Here is a 24,493-nt window from a genome sequence, read left to right on the forward strand (position 1 = left end):
TAATAATATTAATAATAATAATTCATTTTATTTGTATAGCACTTGGCTGCACGGCGATCAAGTGGTTAGCACGCAGACCTCACAGCTAGGAGACCCGAGTTCAATCCCACCCTCGGCCATCTCTGTGTGGAGTTTGCATGTTCTCCCCGTGCATGCGTGGGTTTTCTCCGGGTACTCCGGTTTCCTCCCACATTCCAAAAACATGCTAGGTTAATTAGCGACTCCAAATTGTCCATAGGTATGAATGTGAGTGTGAATGGTTGTTTGTCTATATGTGCCCTGTGATTGGCTGGCCACCAGTCCAGGGTGTACCCCGCCTCTCGCCCGAAGACAGCTGGGATAGGCTCCAGCACCCCCGCGACCCTTGTGAGGATAGCGGTAGAAAATGAATGAATGAATGAAGCAGCGATGGAGGAGGTTCTGTCTCCCCAGGTTCGGAGCTTGGTCTTACAGGGGAGTGCCAGGAGGTGTGAGTCTGAGGAGCGAAGGGGACGCAGGGGATTGTGTGGATGAAGGAGGTCTGTGAGGTATGGAGGGGTCAGATCATGGAGGGCTTTGTCGATGATGAGAAGGACTTTGATATGGATACGTTGGGGGACCAGTGGAGGTTTTTAAGCACAGGGATGATGTGTTCACGGGAGCGGGTGGAGGTGAGGAGGCGAGCAGCTGAGTTGTGAATATATTGTAGTTTGTTGAGGGTTTTGGATGTTGTACCGTGAAGAATACTGTTGCAGTAGTCCATTCTGGATGTGATAAACACGTGGATCAGGGATTCAGCAACACAGAATGAAAGTGATGGACGGAGATGATGATCTCTTTGGATGTACTTGTACCCAGTACTTCTACCCAGTACCATTCCGTGTACAGTATATTTGTTCATCGTGTGTAGTTTGTCCTGAATTGAACTCAAGTTTACCTTCTCTAATCATTCAGCACTTTCAGTCGAAGGGAGCATCCTCCAGCCTGACAGCGTGTTTCCTCTCTTGCCAGATGTTCTGCTTAATTAGCATGCACACTCAGAGCCAGCTTGAGGGTCACTTCACTCGCCACCCTTATGTTTTTTTTTTTGAATTCAAGTGCTCCATCGCTGCATAATTAGTCTCCATTATCAAAATCATGGTGTTTTTCCTCCAGGCGTGAGAGAGATAGAGAGCTGATTGATCGGTGCTCTGAAAGGTTTGCAAGCCGTGATGAAGAACCTTTTAAGTTGTTGGGTGGCTTCTTGAGCGGTTTTCTTGCCATCCATTAAGTGTATGAAGCTTGGTTTCTTTATGAACTACACAGCAAAGTCAGCATTGGAACTGCACACTCCTCATCACTGAGAAGCCACTTAGCACCCTGAAGAGATCCTTTGCTGTTCAGTGTCATACTTTTAAGCCACTTGATTGGATGAATTTACCTGATGTTGTTCATGAAACAAAAGCAATTTCTGATCAATAAACAAAAATGGCAAAGCTACACAAGACTCATCAGTTATCAGATTAAACTATTATTTTTTTATTGACCACTAGATGGCAATGCTTTTCCCCATTCAAAGCATGCAGCTAAATTTGACACCTTTGACTATTTTCTGCATTCATTCATTTTCTACCGCTTATCCTCACGAGGGTCGCGGGGGGTGCTGGAGCCTATCCCAGCTGACTTCGGGCGAGAGGCGGGGTACACCCTGGACTGGTGGCCAGCCAATCACAGGGCACATATAGACAAACAACCATTCACACTCACATTCATACCTATGGACAATTTGGAGTGGCCAATTAACCTAGCATGTTTTTGGAATGTGGGAGGAAACCGGAGTACCCGGAGAAAACCCACGCATGCACGGGGAGAACATGCAAACTCCAGGCCTAGATGGCTGAGGGTGGAATTGAACTCGGGTCTCATAGCTGTGAGGCCTGCGCGCTCACCACTAGACGTCCGTGCAGCCATGTTGGATCATAGTGTAGTAAAATATAATTTTGTTTAGTAAAAAATAATTAATATTTACAGCTTTTTATGAGAAGCTTACATTTTTTGTCATTTTTATTTTTGATAAAATTGGTAAAATATTGCATGAAAATCAATCTTACTGCCAATCATGGGGCCTCTGAATAATATACTGTTTTCTGATTTCATCCAAAATGTTCCCCCGGTTTGCCATGTACTGTGTTATTCCACAGACAGTATAATAACCCGCCATGGGGCCGAATAAAGTTAGAACTTTTGAAAACTGAGGTTAAATATTCAATTAGCCTTTGCATTATTTTAAAATAAACATTCTGCACTATTTACTGCATTTAATTATTGTCTATAAAGTGTATTTTTTGTTCATATGTCAATCTTTGTTTTATGCACTCTTCTTAGGTGGGAGTCCACAATTCCACCCTGAGAGAGAATAACCATCATCCCAAACCTGGGGAGCCAATCAAGCCCGGGGTTGCTGGAATGGAGCAACTCATTGAGTAAGTGACATCATGTCTTTATTGGCTTCCCCGTCTTGTTTGCAGTTTTTCATTGCGTTTACTAAATGCACTTCCTGGCTCTATTTTGGAGTTTCCTGGTACTGTTGTTGGCCATTCTTTCGCTGAAACAAGGCAGCGGGATGAGGGAATGATTTTACAGCCCTGCGGTGTCCTTCACACTTTGTCTCATGGATACAATGGGAATGATGGCTTTGAGGAGCAGCAGGTGCATTTAAGCAGGAGATGTATCATCACGCCAACGCCAATTGGGGTTATGAGACTCACCAGTGTTTGCTATGAGCTTTGGAAATGAGATTTAAGACTTTTTTTAAGTTTTATGCAGTCATTGGTGAAACGGTGTGCGTGCATTTGTGCTTGTGTGTGTGTCATACCGGCCATGACGCACCAGGGATTGTTGAACGCAACTCATTCTGAACATTCCTGACTCCTTCATGGTGACGTCACACCTCACCTTCCATGCCACGCTCACACTGGGGTCGAGTGACAGGGAGGTTGTTGACTTGCGCAATACTCTGTGATTCACTGGCTGGTGAGTCATCGTAACAGGAAGAAAAAATAATGGGGGGGGGGCATGATGGTAATAAAGCGCCGCTATGTATGTGTGTACACTGACACTTTCCCCAATCCCATTGAGGCTTGGACACACACTCGCCACACTCTCACACACTTTCACACTTTCTCCTCCGTCACACACACACACACACACCCGTTAACGAGGAAACACAATAATCATTTGTGCTGATTTTCTGGCTTTGTATTTCCGGCCCAAAGAAAAATCAATGATTATTTGACAAAGCTAATTGCTGTTGTGACTTGAAAATGAGATAAGCATAACGACGATTGAATTTGTGCTCAACTAGAAGTAGAAAGGTGAACTAAACTCCACTAGAGGGAGACAAAGCCATTCATTTTTTAAAAAACTCATACAGTAGTCTGAATGAATTTGATGTCATTGACAGTACCACACATTACAGAGTTGGGGTGTCCAAACATGTGGCCCCAGGGTCATTTGCAGACCACAGTTAGCTTTTTTATCTAGCTGCAACACATTTTTTTAATGAAATTGGAAAAAAGTTGGACTAGGTATTGGCTGATCCTCAAAAAAAAAAAAAAAAAAACCTGATCGGGACATGCGTAACAAAAATATATTCCAAAAATGTTCATGTCTCACAAGGATTCTGGATGTTGGGCAAAATTAAAAAAAAGTACAACACCAGTGGATCTTGACAACATGGAGTGCTGTCAAAAATTCACATACACAACAATGAGATGAGGATGATGATGATAAATGACTTTTTCTGGAAGGCTACTCTTTAACTAGCTATGTTGCATTCACTGTTTCGGTGAAAAAATCATTTACTTAATTCAAAGTAAAAAAAAAAAAATCTTTGTAACATCTTTCTGTGTGGATGGAAAGAGGCTGAAAAATATTCTGCATTATACGATGGTAGCGTATTGTGTGTTTTTAATCCACCTATTGTGTTTTTTCAAGAAAACATTCAGTTTTACATTATAATTTAAAAAATGGTAAAAGGGGCATACTGTAAATGAGAAAAATCATCAGTATGACCCTCAAAGTTTGTGATGGGAGTAGATTCACTCGTCTGATTTGCATTACAACGATGCGCAAATTCAAGAAACAATACAAGCAGTTGATGTTTGCTAAATACAAGGATGAAGAGTCTTGAACCAGTCATGATGTGCTATATATATATCACTATATTGACACTTACTATGGTACCCATTATGGCATTGGATGCTCATATCACCTCGTACTTCGGTACGGGACAAAAAATTACAAAATTTAAAAATTCAACAAAAAAACCCCCCAAAAAAACCCTTAAACTGTACGATGGAAAGCAGGAAGTGAACGAATGTAACAGTTACTGATTGTAAAAGTACCAGATGGAGGGGTAGGATTTAATAAGCTTTGCTTCTTCCTACTCCTTTTGGACATGTGGAACTGTGAACTGATTATGTGATGCACTCAATTGTAATCTGATGCATGTTCAAATGAAATAAAACCATTACCATTACCATTATCAGCGGCGTGTGTCCACAGTACCCAACAAAGGTAGCAGGGTACTGAACACTACCGCTGCTTTCCACGCTGTTGGAAGTGTACTTCCTGCAGCACATTTTTCCATGACTATTTTCCTCCACCACAAAAAACACCTTAAAATACTAATTTGCACTCCAGTGACGTCTTCTTCCTGACAAAACACACATTTCACAGAAGCCCACCACTGCTTCTGTTTGGGCAATGTCTGACCGACTGCCCTCAGTGCCTCATTATGTGGCAGATTGGTTCAAAAACATCCTTTCCATGTTTCATTCATCCCCGATTACGCCTCACCGCTTTTGTGTTTTTTATTTTTTTTGCCATGTTGGACACAAAAGTGCTAACGGAGGTCCCGGCGCGGCAACCAAATCAGAATGGCTTCAGGATGTGTGAAGTGTGTTTTTGCAACACAGCTGAGATGAAACTGACACCGGCGACACAAACACGGCAGATAAGAAGAGGATGTGTTAGTCCGTAAAGGCGCACATGTGAGTGTTTTGTAGGTTTTGACAGTGTGGTGAGACGGTGTCTATGTGCACATACACACAGATGTAGACCTTCGAGCTATGCTTGTGACGGTGTCACTAAATATCACACAAGGATGCATCTTTGTTGTAACGCACGCATGAATGAACGAGGATGAGTACTATACAAACCTCAAGGGATGAGCTGTCAGGGATCAAACAAACGCGGAGGAGTCTGCCAAACAAATACACAACCCATGCCCTGACAAATAACTCTGAGAAAAGCGCTACAATATGAATGAGCTCCTGTTTGCAGTTTGCGGTTTGAGCTGGAAGCAGCCGTCTAAATGCATGTTATTACATCCCGTAAGCGCCGACGACAACAACAAAAAATCTGTCACTTTGACAATACTGCTGCTCAACAACGCCTCTAGATTTCCCAAATGGCTTCGTATTGACGTCGATCATGCGGCCGAGCATTCTGCAATGTCAGCAAACACACCGGGGTTGTTATAGCGGTGCTTGGGTAAACCGTTCCTGTGTTTGAAGAGGAACGGGCCATTAATTGCTTTTAGTGGAGGATGTAAAGGCATCATACACTTATAGACTTAATCCTGCAGACGGTTTCTCACCTTTACACTCATATTACCCAATATAGTAAAGACTATAATGAGAGTAAATTAGACATTTAAGCCATAAATAAGATTTGTGCTAGTGTAACATATATACAGTATAAAGTTCATGATCACGACAAATAAATTAAATAACAGTCATAATAACTAATGATGAATAAATGATGAAATGGTAAATAGTTGACATAAAAATAGTTTGATGTTGAGTGAGTACTGTGAGGACTGACGATTTTGGCAAAAATCTAAATCACAATATACCACAATTATACCTCCAACCTCGATTTCATTTCATGGTACGGTTATTCTACTCGCAACTTTTATTATTATTTATTCATATTTTTTATCACATAAATGAATGAAATTTTATCAGATTTTAAGCTTAAATTATTATTTTTTTATTGACCACTAGATGGCACTGCTTTTTCCCATTCAAAGCATGCAGCAAAATTTTACACCTTTGACTATTTTCTGCAGTGTTGGATCATTCATTCATTCATTCATTCATTTTCTACTGCTTATCCTCACGAGAGTTGGGGAGGGGGCTGGAGCCTATCCCAGCTGTCTTTGGGTGAGACGCGAGGTACACCCTGGACTGGTGGCCAGCCAATCACAGGGCACATATAGACAAACAACCATTCACACTCACATTCATACCTATGGACAATTTGGAGTGGCCAATTAACCTAGCATGTTTTTGGAATGTGAGAGGAAACCGGAGTACCCGGAGAAAACCCACGCATGCACGGGGAGAACATGCAAACTCCACACAGAGATGGCCGAGGGTGGAATTGAATCCTGGTCTCCTAGCTGTGTGCTAACCACTCGACTGCCGTGCAGCCCCAATATAACAATATAAATAAAAACAATATTTAGAAGAGGGTGCAATCGCACAGGGGGCCAAAACTCAAAGCCAACTTTAAGTAGTAGGCTGAACTGGACATTAACCCCCCACCCACCCACATTGACCCTTTAAGTGTAGGCGTAGGCATATATCGGCTACAAATGCTTGGATTCTCTATTGGGATGACTCGTCCATAGAGTGAGTGTGCGTGTCTGCATACAAGTCATTTATTTAGCATTCCAAGAGGCTATCAAGCATTCCGTCTTCGTTGCAGCATGATGGGCTTCATTGTTGAATAACATTCTGTGAGTGCGTCTTCTATTGTCAACGGTCCTGTCCAAGAAGTCCCAGTCAGCCAGGAGGGCTGATTCACACTGTCGCAGTAATTACAGAATGAACTGACTTTTTCTACTCTCGACATAGTGGTGTCTGGAGACTGATTGCCAAGATTTATTTGACACTTTGTGCAGTTGCATTGTTGCACTTTGAATCAATCCTGGTAGTTATTTAGTGTCTCTTAAAAGGCTGACGTCACTGTTTTGCGCGTGCATGCATTCCCTATATGCACATTAACAACAGGATGTTCTCAAAGAAGACACTTTTAATCCACGACATGAGGCCTGGACACATTCGGTAATCACACAACCGTATTTTAACATCAGAACTTCAGTTTTTGTATTCACAAATAGACTACATGTTGTATACCTGCGTATTTGGCAGCAACAATGCTTAAGTTAGACATAATTCATGTCCTAATTAAACCATGCTGTTCTCTAACATTTCTCAATCCACAGGTTTCATATCAATGTAGTTGCACATTACTTACAGACACTGAAGCATATCAGAAATACAATCATCCACAATAAGCGACAGAACATAACAGAATATTTTTGTAGGTTGAACATAGAAAACTTATTTGAGTCTGTAATTATGGGTTTTAACATTATTAGAGTCCTGTAGACATGAAACAACACAGCTATAGTCACATTTAGAGCCCCGTAGACATGACATAACACCCCTACAGTCACATTTAGAGGCCCGTAGACATGACATAACACCCCTACAGTCACATTTAGAGGCCCGTAGACATGACATAACACCGCTACAGTCACATTTAGAGCCCCATAGACATGACATAACACCCCTACAGTCACGTTTAGAGGCCCGTAGACATGACATAACACCCCTACAGTCACGTTTAGAGGCCCGTAGACATGACATAACACCCCTACAGTCACGTTTAGAGGCCCGTAGACATGACATAACACCCCTACAGTCACATTTAAAGTCCCGTAGACATGACATAACACCCCTACAGTCACATTTAGAGGCCCGTAGACATGACATAACACCCCTACAGTCACATTTAGAGCCCCGTAGACATGACATAACACCCCTACAGTCACATTTAGAGGCCCGTAGACATGACATAACACCCCTACAGTCACATTTAGAGGCCCGTAGACATGACATAACACCGCTACAGTCACATTTAGAGCCCCGTAGACATGACATAACACCCCTACAGTCACGTTTAGAGGCCCGTAGACATGACATAACACCCCTACAGTCACATTTAGAGGCCCGTAGACATGACATAACACCCCTACAGTCACGTTTAGAGGCCCGTAGACATGACATAACACCCCTACAGTCACATTTAAAGTCCCGTAGACATGACATAACACCCCTACAGTCACGTTTAGAGTCCCGTAGACATGAAATAACACAGCTACAGTCACATTTAGAGTCCCGTAGACACCCCTACAGTCACATTTAGAGCCCTGTATACATGACATAACACCCCTACAGTCACATTTAGAGCCCCGTAGACATGAAATAACACCCCTACAGTCACATTTAGAGTCCCGTAGACATGACATAACACCCCTACAGTCACATTTAGAGTCCCGTAGACATGACATAACACCCCTACAGTCACGTTTAGAGTCTTGTAGACATGACATAACACCCCTACAATCACATTTACACTCCTGTTATTTCCTGTTTACAGCACATTGCGCAGGCTACAGGATCACTGCAGGGACTGCAGAGACGCCACTGCTAGCCTAGCGAGCTACCGAGCTAGCTAGTTAGCCTTTCCAGTTTACTTATCCTAAACTTGTGTGTTTCAAACGTATACACACAGAATTGGAGGATAACTTTTGACTAATTATAAGTAAGGATGTCACGAGACATCAGGACCACAAGACGAAACAAGATTTTAACATTAACATTAACTTTTCTGTAGGACTGTCGTGATAATGAGAAATTATTAGCGATAATTAATATCATTGACATTTTTTGAAACCATTATTTTCATGAATTCCACCTGCGATTGGTTGGTGACCAGGCCAGGGTGTACCCCGCCACTCACCCGAAGACAGCTGGGATAGGCTCCAGCATACCGGCAATCATAGTGAGTATAAGCATAGAAAACGGATGGATGTATAATAATCAATCACTAAAAAGTTGTGAATGATATGTTATGTTATGTTCATAATGATATGTTATAATGTTATGAACTTCTCTAGCCAAGTCTTATGCCCCCCACATTCTGTGATATAGCCAAAGTGCTCTTGTTTTTATACTGGGAGAAAATAGCCCTGGAAATATTACGCCGTATGATTAATTCATCAGCCTAAAACCATTTTAGAGCCGACTGCAGATGAGAGGCAAAAAGGGAACTGTTATCAATAGTTGCAGTGGCTCAAAGGACCAGTGGTCGCGTCATTCCGGCTGTATTTTTCCTTCCTTTCTCCCTCAGTGCGTTCATTCCTTTCTCTTGCTGTGCCTCCTAATGATGATTAATGTCTGTTTCTCAAGCCATTTAAAAATGACAACCTCATTGACTAAAACGGCACTTTCAACAACATTACAAACATATGAATATGAGGATTCTGGACATGGAGGAACACCGTGCTGACACCAACATAAGTGCCTGATATTGTGGAGTTCTACATGCAAATGAGCAGGTGACACCAAATGACTGATAATACCCAAATGAATCAGAGCTTTTTTTTCCTGTCACTCACACACTCCTCAATTACACTGGATTCCCAATGGAGGTGCTTATATAGTATCTTTTTAAAGTGGTCTACATATCCTATATTAGTGTTTAATGTACAATTTAGTTAGAATTTATTAGTTTACAGGTTAGTAGTTGGGATTTATTGCCATTTACTGTTTATGGAGGAAGCACATTGGCATGTGATTGATTTATGTCTGGCTTTTAAGAGATATTATTCCAATCTAAGGATCTCCTTTTTTAAATAATATACAGTAACAGCCTCTGAATGAATGTCTGGTACTCTCTGCCAATGAGTAAATACACATCATCTAAATTCAACATATTGTCATGACATGATTCATTCATTCATTTTCTAACGCTTTTCCTCATGAGGGTCACGAGGGGTGCTGGAGCCTATCCCAGTTGTCTTTGGGCAAGAGGCTGGGTACACCCTGGACTGGTGGCCAGCCAATCACAGGGCACATATAGACAAACAACCATTCACACTCACATTCATACCTATGGACAATTTGGAGTGGCCAATTAACCTAGCATGTTTTTGGAATGTGGGAGGAAACCGGAGTACCCGGAGAAAACCCACGCATGCACGGGGAGAACATGCAAACTCCACACAGAGATGGTCGAGGGTGGAATTGAACCCTGGTTTCCTAGCTGTGAAGTCCTGTGAGCTAACCACTCGTGCACTCGTGCAGCCCATGACACAATCAGTTTATTATAATGATGAAATATTTCAACAAAACCTCTTCAAAAAGGGGTGGGAGGCTCCATGGCGTCGAGTGGTTAGCGTGCAAGCCTCACAGCTAGGAGACCCGAGTTTAATTCCACCCATGGCCATCTCTGTGTGACGACTCCAAATTGTCCATAGGTATGAATGTGAGTGTGAATGGTTGTTTGTCTATATGTACCCTGTGATTGGCTGGCCACCAGTCCAGGGTGTACCCCGCCTCTCGCCTGAAGGCAGCTGGGATAGGTTCCAGCATCCCCCGCGATCCCCGTAGAAAATGAAGATGAATGAATGCAGTACTTTTGACACAATCCATGTCCTAATCTGTTTATTCAGGCTTTCGCTCTCCTTCACTAAAATCTGTCCGCGCCACGTGCACACTATAATCAGGCTGCGTTACCTCTGAGATCGATGCCCAGCCGGTGGAATGGGTGGAGTGAGTCATGACAGAAGCGAAGATCAATAAGATGAACTCTTTTGTAAAGGGCACACAGCGTTCTTCCCCTTGGGATCATGACACTTGGGTCTATTAACATGCAGACATGCTTAAGAGCGAGTCGTAAGAAAGGATAAAGATGGCTCCATACGGAAGGACGACTATCAGACTTATTTGTTTGTCTGGAAGTGATGCATCCACACACAAACGAGCTCTTCATTAAGAAGCCTCATCCAACTTCCCGTCTGTCCAACCCTCCTACACCTGCTGCTGCCCACAGACTTATTGGATTTCCTGTCATGTCTCACCATTTTGTGTGTTTATTGAAGCAGTAAAGGCATAAAAAAAATCCACAAATGGTGAAAACCAAAATATTCCACAAATGTTAAACATCTGTCACACAGGAAATTGGTGTATTTCAGCCTTGACTGCCTTTTGCATGACACAAGAATGACATTAGATAATACTACTAAACATAGAATTCATGTAATGTAATAGATAATAATAATTTCACTCACAGGCTGCATGGTGGTCATGTGTTTAGCACGCAGACCTCACAGCTAGGAGAGCCGGGTTCAATTCCACCCTCAGCCATCTCTATGTGGAGTTTGCATGTTCTCCCCGTGCATGCGTGGGTTTTCTCCGGGTACTCCGGTTTCCTCCCACATTCCAAAAACATGCTAGGTTAATTGGCCACTCCAAATTGTCCATAGGTATGAATGTGAGTGTGAATGGTTGTTTGTCTATATGTGCCCTGTGATTGGCTGGCCACCAGTCCAGGGTGTACCCCGCCTCTCGACCAAAGACAGCCGGGATAGGCTCCAGCATATGTCCATTCATTTGAGTAGGGAAAATTATTACACTAAATAGACTGAAAAAAATCAGGAATCATATTTTATCAATCATCACATTTATTTTAATTTGTCACAAAGTATTTGAATTTCAAAAATTTGCATTATATATTGAGACATGTTTGTCTCCGTTGTGGCTGAATCTCTCTGCATCTCTGTGTGACTGACAGGATGAAAAGCTCTGACTCCAATGTATGAAACCCCGAATATAAGATATTAGCTGTCTGCTGGGATGCATTGTGGTATTCTATGGACATATTCATATCTCAATAAGGGGAGAAGGGGGTGGGGGGGTGCAGGTTCACACCAGGCAGCGTGTGAATCCGAGCACGTCTCGTGCGAGACAGAGCTCAGACACCGCTAGTCACGAGACAAATGTGAAAGCATTTGGGCAGATGGAAAAAAAAAAAGAGAGAGAGAGAGAGAGGTGAAGGCGGGGTGGGTGTGGAGGGGGGTTGGGGGGGTGGATGGGGAGGGTTAGATGATGCTTGCGTACAAGCATCACAGCGGCACACGAGAGGACCACTGCTGATCCATCACCTCTTCTCGATTCTTCTCCTCAGGGGGGCACTGCTCCTGCCATGTCGATTTGGTAGACACTTACAAACGTTACTATTTTAGGAAGACCTGCTGTGTGCGCAGTAGCAAATGATCGAAAAAGAGAAGGTGGGGGAGAGAGAGAGAGAGGCAGAGCGGAGCGTTGGTATTTTTTTTGTCTGTTTTCTGTACATTGAGTGCTTTGCATAAGAGGCTGATGGCGCAAGGGGAGACTCAAACTCACAGCTGATGCCAAGCCGTGCCACAGCATCCACGTCCACAGGTTGTGGGTGAACCCGTTTTTTTTTTACAGAACAGGACCAGAAAGCCAACTGCAAAAAAATAAAAAATAAATAGGTGAGACGGAGGAAGAGACGCAGACTAAGAACGATGGCGACTTTCGGGAAACTCACCGACTACTTTAATCGACGTAAGTCTCGAGAGGAGCTGAGGGTCACCAGGAGCTCACGGCGTAGCGGCAGCTACTGCTGCACTGTGGCAGAGGCCAGGTAACCTGTGTTTGTGTCTCATCATCGGCATGTCCGTCTATACGCATGCATGCATTAACGCACTCATGCGTTCTGCTTTCTGATGTCAAAACTTTGACATATGTAAATGATGTTTACCTGTCTCAAATGCCTGAGTTTTATACTGCTTACATGGCTGAAATACTATACACCTTTTTATGTGTCATGTCATTATCTATACTATTAAGTATTTATTTTGCCATTAAGCCTGTCACCGTAATCGATAAATTAATTCATTCCATAATAACTGAAAACAAACTCGTGCTTGCCTTGATAAAATTGTGCATGCGTCTTTGTTTTCCTCCTCTCGCTCTCTCGCTCTCGCTCTCTCTCTCGACCAAACAGGCTGGATGACAAGAGGGTTCACTCTGTTCCTGTCAACACTTGGTTGGCGTTGGTTCTACAGTGGAATGAATGGAGAGAGTGAACCCTCCCGCCAGTCATCCAGTCTCTTTGTCCCAGTGGATGGAGTCAGGGCTGCTATCGAGGTTGGCAGCCTGCAAGCAAATGCAAATATGAATGAAGACACAAAAGTGATGGTCTCTAAGGCGAATGCCACAGCCCCAGTGTGAAAATATTTAGATTTGAAACAGAATTAACCAGGTGAGCACATGAACACCTCAAGCACGCCCATCCTGTCCTGTTATCCCAACTGGGAACCCCCCCCCCCCCCCAAAAAAAAAACAAAACAAACTACCGCTCAAAGTGCAGCACAGCCTTCATCCCGCCAGTCAGCACAAAATGGTGCGCGCTCACAGGAGATGTCGTTCGCTTAAGCCATGCTTGGTCTAGTTTTTTGTTATTGAAGTGCGATGTTTGCGAAATGAGACTTATTTTGGATTTTTCTTTGTCTTTTTTGTTTTTAATATATATTATGTTGTGTTTATTTTATTTAAAAGCGAGTCCAGACAAAATCAAAGCCAAATATGCGTGTCAAGTTGTATTAATATACCTGTACATAATTAACATGAGGATATTCTTTTGTTATTTTAAAGCATCATGCAAGGTGTACATAATATACAAAACCAGGCACTCCTCCATGTAAAATATGAAGGAGTGCTTGGTTAAAGAGGACATTTTAAAAATGTCAGCAACTCAAAAATACTTTAAAGAGTAGCTGACTTCCTGTTTCCATGTAGTTGCAAGCTAAAAGGATGTAAACCAAGACATTTGGTGCTAAAAAGTACATTAATAACACAATTGAACTCACACAATGTATTAACCACATAGGAATGATCGCATCATATTTTACATGTAAAACTGATTTTAGAATGCTGTTTTATTGGGTTGGTATAAAAATAAAATAATAATAAAAATAAATATTCATACAATAAATATAAAATGTATTATTATAATATATTATATATATTAAATATATATATTATTTATTTATTTTTTGGGGGTTTTTCATTGCTTATTTAGTTTTTTTAAATTAGCCATTTTTCTTCGACCATAACTCCGTCAAATAGAATGGCTCTATGGATTTTTATTACTTAATGAAAATTTCTAAAATCTAAAACTCCGTAGTTGTGTTATGATTTTGTGGTTATTGTGGACAATATTACCCTAATGAACTGAATAAAAGAGAAAAAAAAACCCTCAAATGATGCGTCTTAAATTCAGGCATTAAAGATTTATACGTGCAAACCAAGAATTGGCTCGAGAATGTCTTCTCGAGTCAGAGCTTTTTGTCCTTTCACGCACACACACACACACACACATCTCAGTGACATAGTGAGATGCAGCAAACTTGTCTAGTTGGCATAGAACAGAGGAAGGAGTTCATGTGTTGTTAATTTGACGATAATGGCGATCAATGAAGCAGAGTTTTCAACAAAGCTAAGAAATATCTTATTTATTCCTGATTTTTGCCCTTTTTAAAGTGGTCTTGAAAAATGAGGGTAGTCTTAAATTCAGGCAAATACCGTACATACCCCCTAACAGACATTACAGTGAACCATATATGGGTTTATTCCAATATGCTTTGTGATTCCATCATCTCCATGTGGCATCCGTGTGTTTGCATGCATGTCTCTCTTCATGCGCAGTGGAAAGCATTGTGTTACATAAGTGTGGAGGTGCGCTTGGATACGTACTGTCATCATCCGTGATGCCGGATGCTATGGATTCCTTCCCACTGGTGCTCAGTATAGAATGCTCTTTAAGAAATAAATATATATCCTATATACACTTGTATAAAAATAGAGGAGAGAAGGAGAGCTTTTCCAAGCACATACTGTCACACACGCACACATCATGGTGTCCCACGCGGTGACAGTATTTGCTGCTCATCATTAAATTTAGCCTTCCAGTGACGAGCATGCCAACGCTACAGCTGAAACTCCGAACTTTAAAACAGAAATTTGCTTGTTACCAGGGACCTAAACCTACTAAAAATGTGTCATGAGAACCTGAGGTATCATATTGTATTGGTCTTACCTCTCATTAAAACTAATGTAAACACATTGACCACATCATTACGGATCCCTTTGCACTATAATGCTAAAGCATCACGAAGGCTTAGTCATGGTACAATTTCGAAACATTTTGTCTCCCACAGCGTTGCTAAAAATGAATTAAATCAAATTATTCAAATTAGATGACACATCTCCACAAATAGATTGCAGTCCTGTGGGAAACCAATGAATAAGCTGGCCAATACAGCCTAGCTTTACAAAGCTACAAATGATAGTATTATAGTATTGTATAGTATTGAATTTTCTGTACTATAAGTCGTTCTGGAGTATAAGTCGCACAAGGCCAAAAATGCATAATTAGGTCACATTTTTTGCATTTATTTTACAAACTACTTGACCAAAACAGACATTACGTCCTCTTGGAAGGCAAGTTCTAACAATAATAAAAGAATAGAGAACAGGTTGAATAGGTGTAAGATATGCTAACACAATGGTTATTCAGCTACACAAAAAATAAACATGAACAGAAAAGGTGTCCAGTGTTTATGTAACATAAACCGTTTTTTCATTTATAAGTCGCTCTGGAGTATAAGTCTCAGGTACAGCCAACCTATGAAAAAAAGTGCGACTTATAGTCCGGAAAATACGGTAGTTCAGTTTGGCACCATCAGGGAGGTATTACTATGTACCTGTTTACCATTGAAGTCAAGAAAAAAAACATCCATCAAGTCTCCTATCATTCACTGGCAGTGCAAAGTGTTGACGTGGGTGGACATCATAACAAACTCACTCTCAAGCGTGTAGTCGCTTGTCTCTCCAACTCGCTGTCTGTGTCTGGCACATCCCTCCATCTGCAGGTCCTCTCTCTCTCTCTCTCTCTCTCTCGCTTTCTAAATTTGTCTCATTATTCTTTCTCTTTCACTACATCCCTATAGTTCTGTGTGGCGTTCAATGAGCAGCCATTCGGAATGGAGGCTAGCGGCCTCCTTGCTAATTCTGTTTGAAGAGTCATTGTGATGTTAATGAGAAGTTGGCTTATCTTTATTGGAATGGAGCAACCCTTTTCCACGTTGTGATTGCGTCTCTAAAAAATAATAAAAAAAAGAAAATGAAATTCCACCTTTCAGTCTACACCGAAAAAGACAAATTTGCAGTCTTGCCGGAGTGCACCCTATCTGGTACACGGCCAAAATGAATGGTGACAAGTTGTTCAGTGTGTAATGAATCATGAGCGATATTTAACTAAAAGGGCAAAGTGTTCATGTTTGCTGCAGAGTGGCAGCGGCCGTGGCGTGTCAGAGAAGATTATTAACCCGCCTTCGCTCAGTCTTGCCATTCTTAAACGGGCTGTACGCCTTCACCAAATCATGAAGAGAACTCCAGTAGCAGCAGGGTTTGTCTTACAGTTGCATTCAGCACCATGGAGAGCAGTCCACTTCATTCAATGGGAGAAATAGAATCCTGGATTTCCTCAAATAGTTCCGAAATGTTCTTCCACTCTACAGATACCTCGTCAATTATTAATTATACTACCTGCATTGTATCGGGTCTTGATGGCATTCAACCAATAGTGCCATGGCATCAAAGTGATGTCATGCTGGCAAAAAAATCTATACAATTTGCTTAAATATGCATATTTTTGGACTAATGATGGGCTGTATTCAACCATGAAAGAGCATGATTTATGAATTATGTTTGTAAAATCATCTGTGAAATTTTACCACTTTAGACCGAAAACAAAAGATGACTATGCGAGCAGAAAGCAACATTTCAGCTTTAATTTCCAGACATTTACATCTGGATCTTATGCACAATTTCGAAGATGGCAGCCTTCCTTTGAACACATCCATTTTTCACGTGAGCAAAGATATTGGAACATGTGACTGACAGGTGTGTTTTGTCGCCTAGGTGTGTTTTATTCAATCAATAAATAGCACTGTATGTCTACAAATAGTTTCAGTTCGGGGTAGACTGAATTTAGAGGTCAAAACAACATGAAAAACAAGCCATGTGGTCAGAACATGTGACTGATAGGTGTGTTTTGTCGCCTGGGTGTGCCCTACTGCGTTGCTTATTCAATCAATAAATAGCACTGTATATCTACACATGGTTTCAGTTGGGGGTAGACTGCATTTAGAGGTCAAAACAACATGAAAAACAAGCCATGCGGTCTTAACATGTGACTGATAGGTGTGCCCTTTTGTGTTGCTTATTCAATTAATAAGTGTTGACTGCTTTTAGAGGTCAAAACAACATGGGAAAAAAGCCATGTGGTCAGAACATGACTGATAGGTGTGTTTTGTTGCCCAGATGTGCCCTACTGCATTGCTTATTCAGTCAATAAGTAGCACTGTCTGTCTACACATGGTTTCAGTTTGGTGTAGACTGCATTTAGAGGTCAAAACAACATGAAAAACAATTGTGAATTTGAAAGAATCAATCAGAAACATTACACAAACATTGGTTGTAGCCTGTACAGCCATTTGGAAGGTTCCTAAGGCGGAAGGTGAACTTACCACCAGAAGAGGCAAACCACTCATTAGCAAGAAGAATAGGAAGGCCAGGCAATGGTAACGGCAATGAATGCAATGGTTGAAACCTTGCAGAGTGCCTATACTACCGTGTAATAATTGGTGGTGTTAGATTCCATTTCTGAGCCTTAAACTTGTACTGGCTGTTAAACCTCTTGATACGGAAATGTGAGCAAAAAAAAAAAGGCACATTGCGGCTCACAGTGAGAAAGGCGATTGAAGCCAAGTCTTTTAAACCCTCTTCACTGTCAGTCAAGTGCCGAGACAGATAAAGAGAAGAAATCCCAAAAAAGAAAAAAAGGCTAGAGGGTGAATGTTGAAACTCGTCAATAGACACATCATCCTGTTCGTGTGTGAATGTTCACCTCCTTCCTTTGGATGTATTTCAACCTCATCACTTTCCTGTGTGAGCAAAAACTCATCATCATCATCATCATCATCACATTTCTCAGTGTCCATTTATGGATGCTCTCAGTGTCCCAGGCTGAATATTCAACACCCACCTTTTGACTTGCTGACAGTCAGCACATGTCTGTAGTTTACTTTTAAAACCCCTGCGGATGTGCTTACTTCAAACTGCCCTGTCAGTTTAGCCAATGGTCCTGAGGTGATGAATGCCAAATCCACAAGCCAGACATCCGACAGAATTTAAACTCTACTAAAGTATGTCCGTAAACTTGCAGGCAGGGGACCGAGGACGATGTAGAAATGGTCCTCAACTCCTCTTGCAGACTCATCAGTGCTTCCAAAGTGGCTATTTTTCCTGATTAACTGTTGGCTAATAACCTCTCAAGGCGCAATCAAGCATCCAATCCACCAGATTTGGCTTTTTGCTTATCAAATCCCCTATTAACTGGGGCGGGGGGGTCCAAACTTTTTCCAAAGAGGGCCACGTAGTGAAAAATGAATGGATGCAATGGCCACTTTCATTCATTCATTTTCTACCACTTATCCTCACGAGTGTCGCGGAGGGTGCTGGAGCCTATCCCAGCTGTCTTCAGGCAAGAGGCGGGGTACACCCTGGACTGGTGGCCAGCCAATCACAGGGCACATATAGACAAACAACCATTCACACTCACATTCATACCTATGGACAATTTGGAGTGGCCAATTAACCTAGCATGTTTTTGGAATGTTTTTTGAAAACCCACGCATGCACAGGGAGAACATGCAAACTCCACACAGACATGGCCGAGGGTGGAATTGAACTGGGGTCTCCTGCGCGCTAACCACTCGACCGCCGTGCAGCCCCATTCATACATGTTCATTCATTCATTCATTCATTTTCTACTGCTTATCTTCACGAGGGTTGCGGGGAGTGCTGGAGCCTATTCCAGCTGTCTTTGGGCAAGAGGCGGGGTACACCCTGGACTGGTGGCCAGCCAATCACAGGGCACATATAGACAAACAACCATTCACACTCACATTCACACATTCAGACATGGGAGAGGGTGGAATTGAACCCGGGTCTCCTTGCTGTGATGTCTGCGCGCTAACCATACGACCGCCGTGCAGCCCTGGCCACTTTCATATTCTGTAAATCAACACATTTTGCCAGTTTTTTTTTATTTTTTTTAAATTAAATAATCTTTTCTTCTCAATGTTATTCCCATAAACATTTCAACCTCTATGACATCCACGGGAATTACGGATGCAATTACCAATGCTATACACCACAGAAAGTGTGCAGCTTCAGTATTTATGGATCTGACAAAAGCTTTTGATAAAATAAATCACAACATCTTAATTACAAAATTAGAAATATACAGAATCACAGGGTAGAATACATCTACAAATTTAAATATTATTTGAGGGGTACCTCAAGGGTCAATACAGGGGCCAAAGCTGTTCAACTTCTACATCAATCTGTAAAGTTACGAAATAGTTAGTTTTTATTTTTGTGAATGATACTACTGCCTTTTGTTCTTGAACGTACAGCTGAAATGGCCATATTAAAAAAAAAATGGTTTGATAAAAATAGATTAACCTTGAACCTAAGTAAAAGCAAAGTAATGCTATTTGGCAATAGAGGAAAAGATGCGTATGAGCAAATACTCTCTGGTATGTTTCTTTCTACTCCTTTTGGACATGTGGAACTGTGATTTGAATTATGGGATGTATTCCATTGTATGCATCAAATTTAAACCATTACCAAAAATGTTTTCTTGTTTTTATTTTGTTACAACTTACAGATACTTATTTGTTTTCCGTAATATTTCAACTCTATGCTACTAAAATTATTTTTTCCCAATATTATGAGTTGGGGACTAACCCTAACCCTAACCCTAACCCTAACCCTAAAAAATTTTATTAGACTTTTTTCTCTTAATATTTTGACTTTATTCTCATAAAATTACAGCTGTTTGTTTCAATTTTTTTACATTTATTTTCTTGTATTTTTTCTCGCAATTAAAACTGTATTCCCACTTTATGCTTGTAACATCAGAACCTTTTCCGCAACCTGATTTTCCTAAAATATCAATGTTATTTAATGTTATTTTCCTCAGTAAAATCATGGCTTTTCATCATTGTATTGCAGATTTTTGGACTTTATTGTTCTGGAATTACTGCAGATTATTCCATTTTTGCTGTTTGTGTTATTTATTTTTTTGTGTTGAATCACAGATATTTTGTCCAAACTTCGGACACCCCTGATTCCCTGAGGATTACGTTGTTGATACTGAAAAATATCGAATCATTGATCTTGAAAGACTTCAATCCTGACTGTGACCGAGCAGTTTGCTCCTTACTGTTATTACAACATTGGTTCTCTTGCTGTTGTGTTGTGCATTATATAGTTTCAATAATCGTGGTACGTCAAACTTACTCATGCACTCCCAAATGTTTCAGTTTAGGGAAATAAATACCCCCGCTATACTCGCACCAATCCAAACCTGGCCTTCCTTTTGCTGTTTGGACTTAGCGGAAGAAATAAAGCTCCAGTCTTCCAAAAAGAAAGTGACAGTCCCCTTCAGCTTCTATATAATCAACTGCTTCCCAGGGTGGATTCTCAGTTGTTCCATAGACAAAAATGTCACTCCGCGGTGTGCCGTTGTGAGTCCGGCGTTGGAGATGCCGACCACGTTTCAATGGATTTGATCACATTGCCGCTGCAGGCGGACTAGGAGGAGGAAGAGAGAAGGGGATTGGCTGCAGTGACTCTGGGTTGTCAAGGTTCATTCGAGGTCTTGGCCGCATCTAAGTGATGCTTTAATACTCCTTGTAACTAGTATTGCATTTTATAACACCCACCAGCTGTTTCACTAGAGGGTTCTTTCTTATTCTTATTATTCATCTGCGTTTATAGCGTGAAAGCAGTGCGGCGCTTTTGTGTATTGATTGGCTTCCCACTGGGGAGTTGTGTGGCATCAACCACCATAAAAGAAAAACAATTTCTCTTGCTTGTTTTCCTAAACGGCCTCCGACTTGATTATGCTGAGGTGGAAGTAATTTCACGATTGATCCGTACAACTGCTCTCTTGTTGCTCCTTAACAGTAAACTGGCTTTGTGGGGGTGTGTTTGAGTGTGTGTTAACGTGTGCACCACTGCTTGATAATCACCCTATTGGAAAGATAATGATACACAGAATGAATACTTGAACACCCGCTTTTCAGACATGATCTAAATGAAATTATACAACCTGCAGTGAAGGAGTGAAGTCGATTTGTCCAACCTGCTGCTTTAGAGAAGGAATATAAGACGACCTGTCTTTTCTTTTTTTTTAGACACGTCTGACACATCCATCCACTCATGTTGATATTTTAGTATTGAGATTCCATCAGGGTGTGTAATGAGGTCATTCATGGGGAGTGGAGCAAATACCAGCTGCACCAAAGTCATGCAAACCGCTATGCTGATACTAACATTGCAATGTGTTTTTTTTGTGTGTGTCCCCCGCCCCCTCCCCACCAGGTCACTTGAAAGGAAATTGCAGAGACCAATACTGTCCAAATCTCGCACTTTACCCAGCATCCCCCAGTCCCCTCGGGTTTCCAGGTCTCATCCCTCTGATCTCATTGGTGGAAGTCCTCCTCGCAGGAGGAACCCAACCACTGCCAGTAGCCAACCAAAGGCCTGCACGCTGCCCCCTGCAGGTAGGCACAATATTTACTCATTCATTCATACCTCTTTGCAGCACACACTTCACACAAGCAGCATTAGCCACGACTGACTATTGGGATTTTATCTCAGCTCCTCTCGATCAATTAGAATTAGCACATTAGCACAGCTGGGAAGTAGCTGGGATGTCCTCCTTATTTGTGATGTTCCATGCAAGAGAGGCTTGCATGTAGGAGCCGTTCTCGCTGCCCCCCTGATGCTAATCTATATCCGATAAATGCACAACACCAAAAAAAGACAAAGGATAAAGCAAAAGTGTAAAGCAGGGGTGTCCAAACTTTCTCCATCGAGAAATCTTATTTCGACTATTTGTACTACTTGTATTGTACTACCCATCGGGCTGTTTTACCCCCCCCCCCCCACACACACACACCCTGTTGTTTCTGCTGCTGCTCTGTTGCAAATATCAAAATTGAGAGACTTAAACTTGGCCCCTTGTTGCTTAGCAACCGCTGTCATCGACCATAATGCCGCTGAGCTTTTGTCTGCCCCCCCCCCCCCCCCCCCCCACTCATTGTTTTTTTCTGTTCTGTGCTGAAAGTTTTTTTTCCCCAATGTTAACTCTTCAATAATGCACTTATACACCATGTCAGTCATTCCTCAATCATTTTCCTTGAGGGATAGGGGACCATTTGTAACTGTCAATAAATATGACCTCATGATAATATTACACTATTATGCCCATGCATTGTATTATTAGAATTTTACTAATAAATAATTTTTTTAATGTCATTTTTTTTTATCTTTTACATTTTAATTTTTTTTTATTTAATTAAATTAATTTTAACAAAAATATGAGATATAAATACCACTATCAGAATCACCTTTTATTGTCATTGTATTGCATAAAACAAAATTTGAGTGCAACTCCACGATGCATTTTGTAGAAGGTAAAAATAAGAATAAGGAAAAGGATAAAATAAAACATAAATAACAATATAAATATAAATACCACTACAAATCTTTTTTTGTTGTTTGTCACCTGCTGGTTAATATTTAGACGCTGAAATTACGTTTTTTTTGTATGTGGGTCAGTATGGTAGCTGCGGATGTGTCCTACATTGGTGCTACAGGACATTTGTTGTTGGACGCATTTAGTACCAGATCCCGACAAGCACTATGAAACACTGAACAGCCACTGTGTGTGTCTTGCACGCTGTTACGGAGGCACTGCTGTCAGGACAACGCGTGACAAATGTCAAAAATAGAGTGATGGGCGTCAGACGTGATTAGCACATTCTGACAGCAAGCGAGTGTGAACATGGGAAGACAAAGCAGCCACGAGTCTGCTTCTTCCTGCCTCTTGCTTTTACATAATGGCCCATCTCCAGTCAGTGTGTGGACTCAGGCAGCATGAGAATAAAAATGTTTATGTAACATTTTGGGGTGCTGGAGCCCCTTCAATGTCACTGCACATCTGGATAAAGGTGATTTTTTAGCATTTCTCCACATGAAATAACATCAATCCCCCCCCCTTCCAAAGGGGAACTGTGGCGCTTGGAGGATGACATGGAGGCCGAAGACGAGCCCGAGCGATGCGAAGCCAGGCCTCGCTCCCAGTCACCCTTCTCCCACTTCCGGGCGCGTGCAGCATATCTCCGTAAGAGCATCTCTGCAGACAACCACCTTGACATGAGCTCAGACGACAACGGAGGGACCGTAGCGGAGGGCAAGCTGGCACGCAGCAGTAAGACCAAGCTGAAGCGGAAGTTTGTGAGTCTGATGCCTTTATTTTCATCTTATTTTTAGCAGTGTTTAAAGCAGTGTGTTTCAAAGCATCCAGAGGCATGATTGTCCTATTACAGGAAGTGCCACTAAATGACACAAGGTGACATACATTAATTCCATTATTAGTCAAAACACATTGAAATAGAAGTGATATGTAGTATTCTGATCAGTAGGTGGCAGTAATGACACAAAACTTTGAGACATTACCTTACATGACATTACCTTAACACTGCATGGAGTCATGAGGTCAACTATGGCATGTGACATGATAGAGTGCAAAAAGGTTGTTTTGTCGAGTTAAGTTTAGAAGAAATAAACTGGAGGCTGCGGCACGGCGGTCGAGTGGTTAGCGCGCAGACCTCACAGCTACAGCTAGGAGACCAGGGTTCAATTCCACCCTCGGCCATCTCTGTGTGTGCATGTTCTCCCCGTGCATGCGTGGGTTTTCTCCGGGTACTCCGGTTTCCTCCCACATTCCAAAAACATGCTAGGTTAATTGGCGACTCCAAATTGTCCATAGGTATGAATGTGAGTGTGAATGGTTGTTTGTCTATATGTGCCCTGTGATTGGCTGGCCACCAGTCCAGGGTGTACCCCGCCTCTTGCCTGAAGACAGCTGGGATAGGCTCCAGCCCCCCCGCGACCCTCGTGAGGAAAAGCGGTAGAAAATGAATGAATGAAACTGGAGGCTAGTTGGTAAGCTTGCAAGGTCACTAGCTTGCTAGCTTGCAGCCGTCTCCAGTCTCTGAGCTGGGCAATATGTTGTAAAGAAAGACTTATAAGCGTGGAACGGTGACTATATGGATGTTGCTTCATGACTACATGGCTATAACCCTATTCCACTTGTATTTCCTTGGATTTCCAAAATGGTCTGTTTTAATTTATTTCACCCACGCTGTGATTTGTCCTACTCCCAACCTCTCCCGAGGACTTCTAGACTACTGCCGAAACCTACTTTCTAATTTTGTTGGTATAGGAGTTTATAATAAATGAATAACCCCATAGCATTAGATAGCTATTTATACATATTTAGCTATTTATAGCTATAAAAAGTGGTTAGGAGCAGCTAGCACGATAATTCAACATTTACAGGTCAGAAAATTGGAAAAAGCATAATGTTTAAATAAATA

General features: G+C 41.7%; 1 protein-coding gene across 2 annotated transcripts in view; it reads left to right on the plus strand.

Annotated features, from left to right (window-relative positions):
* ankfn1b (ankyrin repeat and fibronectin type III domain containing 1b) overlaps positions 1-24,493 on the plus strand; it is a 133,687-nt gene that overhangs the window by 3,594 nt on the left and 105,600 nt on the right. The window contains exons 2-4 of one of the 2 annotated variants that reach the window (XM_058060991.2): positions 2,344-2,441; positions 21,429-21,610; positions 23,119-23,348. In XM_058060991.2, the coding sequence (XP_057916974.2) occupies positions 2,425-2,441; positions 21,429-21,610; positions 23,119-23,348 (429 nt within the window). In that variant the 5' untranslated portion in view covers positions 2,344-2,424. Of the gene's footprint in view, positions 1-2,343; positions 2,442-11,985; positions 12,550-21,428; positions 21,611-23,118; positions 23,349-24,493 lie in introns of those variants that run through there. The other variant, XM_058060990.2, reaches the window with a different exon arrangement.

This window comes from Doryrhamphus excisus, unplaced genomic scaffold, assembly GCF_037039965.1.
Source record: "Doryrhamphus excisus strain RoL-2023G ecotype Guam unplaced genomic scaffold, RoL_Dexc_Guam_v1.1 HiC_scaffold_24, whole genome shotgun sequence".
Taxonomy (NCBI): Eukaryota; Metazoa; Chordata; class Actinopteri; order Syngnathiformes; family Syngnathidae; genus Doryrhamphus; species Doryrhamphus excisus.